Source organism: Berghia stephanieae, chromosome 10 (genome assembly GCF_034508935.2).
Source record: "Berghia stephanieae isolate SIO BIC M18660-M18661 chromosome 10, UCSD_Bste_1.3, whole genome shotgun sequence".
Classification (NCBI taxonomy): domain Eukaryota; kingdom Metazoa; phylum Mollusca; class Gastropoda; order Nudibranchia; family Aeolidiidae; genus Berghia; species Berghia stephanieae.
In genome coordinates, this window is record NC_088369.1 from 47291508 (window position 1) to 47294513 (window position 3006).

The 3006-nt window shown below is 42.9% G+C and overlaps 1 protein-coding gene across 1 annotated transcript; it reads left to right on the forward strand.

Moving 5' to 3' along the window:
- The first annotated feature begins 360 nt into the window (after positions 1 to 360).
- Positions 361 to 1047, forward strand: LOC144980687 (uncharacterized). Its single transcript, XM_078928367.1, has one exon. It carries the CDS (start codon positions 361 to 363, stop codon positions 1045 to 1047), a length of 687 nt encoding a protein of 228 aa, XP_078784493.1.
- The last annotated feature ends 1959 nt before the right edge of the window (positions 1048 to 3006 follow it).

Below are 3006 nucleotides of genomic sequence, written 5' to 3' on the forward strand. Positions count from 1 at the left end.
CCCACTGAAATCCTTTTTACATAGTCCCAGGTTCACTCCCCACTGGCGCCCACCTTCTATAGTGTCAGGTTCATTCTCTTCTGGTAATGTGGCGATCTCCGTTTCCTACGAACTACGAAGACTTACCACATACTGCTGACTGCAAGACTACTCTACATGTCAGATCAGACAAAACGTAAACACGAGAGAACTCATTAAATTTATAAAATTCACTACACATTGCTTTCATTGTTTGTTGTTTCCAGTAAAGTAGATGCTACATTGGTGACCCCGACGTAAAACAACTTAAGAGATAGGTATATATTATTATTATTACTATTTACCAGTTCAACTCTTCACAAGAACATAATAATAATAAACATGTCTATCGACGCCGTAGCATTGAAATTGCCCACATTCTGGACCACTTGTCCTTCAGCGTGGTTTGCACAAAGCGAGGCACAATTTGCCTTACGTGATATAGCAAGCGATGAAACAAAGTACTACTATGTAGTGGCTGCCTTAGACTCAGACATAGCAACTAGAGCCCTTGCCATTCTATCATCACCACCCAAGGAAGGTAAATATGAAATACTGAAAAACTTCCTGCTGTCTGCGTTCGGCCTTTCGGAAACAGAGAGAGCGGAATCTCTACTCAACATGAATGGTTTGGGCGACTTAAAGCCATCTGAGTTAATGGACAGGATGTTAGTGCTCCTCGGCAAACACAAGCCCTGTCTGCTCTTCAGACAGTTATTCTTAAGACAACTTCCAGCAAACATCAGACTTCCATTAGCAAACTCGTCCAACCTGGATGATTACAGGGCACTTGCCAGAGAAGCTGACAATTTTTTCTACGCTGCTCACTCAAACTCTAACTCCTTTTCAATTTCTGATACTACTTGTGAAGTTGACACACCAACCATGACCAGTGAAATAGATTCCCTCTGCTGGTACCATCAACGGTTTGGTTCAAATGCCCGTCGATGTGCACAAACATGCAAACTCTTCAATTCATTCAAGAAAACTAAGAAGAACCAGGGAAACGCCAAGCCGGGTCAACAGTAAATTCTGCTGTCGACCCGGATTCTTACTCAGCCAACGCGCCCACATCAAAAAATCTCCAACTCATCGTCGTCGATGAAAATTCAAACCGACGTTTTTTAGTAGATACTGGAGCTCAAGTATCTGTCACACCCGCCTCTGCACCAGACAAAAGCTTGGGTTCCTCTGATCTCGCATTACAAGCTGCTAATGGTTCTACGATAAAAACATACGGATGCTTTGAAACTAACATACGTATTGGATCGCGTTCATTCAATGCACGACTTATCAAAGCTGATGTCAAGCGTCCCCTACTTGGAGCAGATTTTCTACGTCATCATAATCTGCTTGTGGATATTCGTGGTCGACGCCTTATCGACGCTGAAACGTTTTCCCACGTACCTTGTTCAGTAAGTTCAGTTTGCGCAAACGCCGAACTCTCACCACTCGAGCCGAAATACAATACATTCAGAAAATTATTGAATAACTATCCAGAACTACTTCAACCAACATTTTCAACGGCAACTATGAAACATGGCGTGCAACATTTCATCACAACCAAAGGTCGCCCAGTATTCGCACGTGCTCGTCGCCTGGCTCCAGAAAAACTCTTGTGTGCAAAAAAAGGAATTTTTGGAAATGGAGAAAATGGGCATAATTCAAAAATCAAAGAGCCCTTGGGCTTCCCCATTACACATGGTCCCCAAGGCTGATGGCACAATGCGTCCCTGCGGAGATTTTCGTCGACTTAACGATGCTACTATACCAGATCGATATCCTGTCCCACACATTCATGATTTTACAGCAAACTTAGACGGTAAAATCATCTTCTCGAAGATCGACCTTGTCAGAGGATACCACCAAATTCCAGTCGCTCCAGAAGACGTCCCAAAAACGGCAGTGATAACCCCTTTCGGCCTTTGGGAGTTCTTAAGAATGCCATTTGGATTAAAAAATGCAGCACAAGCATTCCAACGTTTAATGGACTCCATTTTACAAGATTTAGACTGCGTATTTTGTTATTTAGGCGACATTCTGGTTGCAAGTTCAACTGAGGCAGAACACATGGAACATCTCAAAATCGTATTCGAAAGACTTAGAAACCAAGGCCTCGTTATCCGTCTTGAGAAATGTCTTTTCGGTGTGAGATCTCTTAACTTCCTTGGCCATCACATCTCGCATTCTGGATCTGTCCCAATGGCGACAAAAATTGAGGCTGTTAAACAATTTCCACAACCAAAAACCATCAAGTCACTTCAAGAGTTCCTCGGGATGTTGAATTTTTACCATCGTTTCATTCCGAGACTAGCTGAAATACTTCGACCCCTATATAGTGCTTTGAAAGTAAAAAAAAAACAACGTCAAGCACTTACGTGGACGCAAGAAATGTTGAAAGCCTTTACTGACGGTAAAAATGCACTAAGTAACGCTACAATGTTAGCCCATCCTTGCTTGAACTCACCCCTCGCTTTAACGTCTGACGCCTCCGACCAAGCTGTGGGCGCTGTCCTTGAACAACTTAATCATCAAGGTAATTGGGAACCATTGGCATTTTTCAGCAGGCAGTTACGTAAACCTGAACAGAAATACAGTACCTTTGATAGGGAGTTGCTTGGCATTCACTTAGCCATCCGTCATTTCCGTTTCATCATTGAAGGGAGACAATTCGCTATTTTTACTGACCATAAACCATTAATCCATGCCATGTCCAAATCAACTGAACCATGGTCAGCTCGTCAACAAAGGCACTTATCTGCCATATCCGAGTTCACAACTGACATCCGACACATTTCTGGAAAAAACAACACTGTCGCAGATTGTCTCTCAAGAGCAGTTACAAACTCAGTCTCAATTGGCATCGACTATCAAGCTATGGCGGAATCCCAAGAAAATAGCATTGACACACAGGCTTACAAAACTGCATTAACAAGCCTCAAAATCGTCAAAACATCCGTTGACTCGGGTCCAGAGTTAATTTGTGAC

What these genes read in the sequence shown, in the direction of transcription:
- LOC144980687 (XM_078928367.1), top strand. Translation starts at nt 361, where the DNA reads ATGTCTATCGACGCCGTAGCATTGAAATTGCCCACATTCTGGACCACT.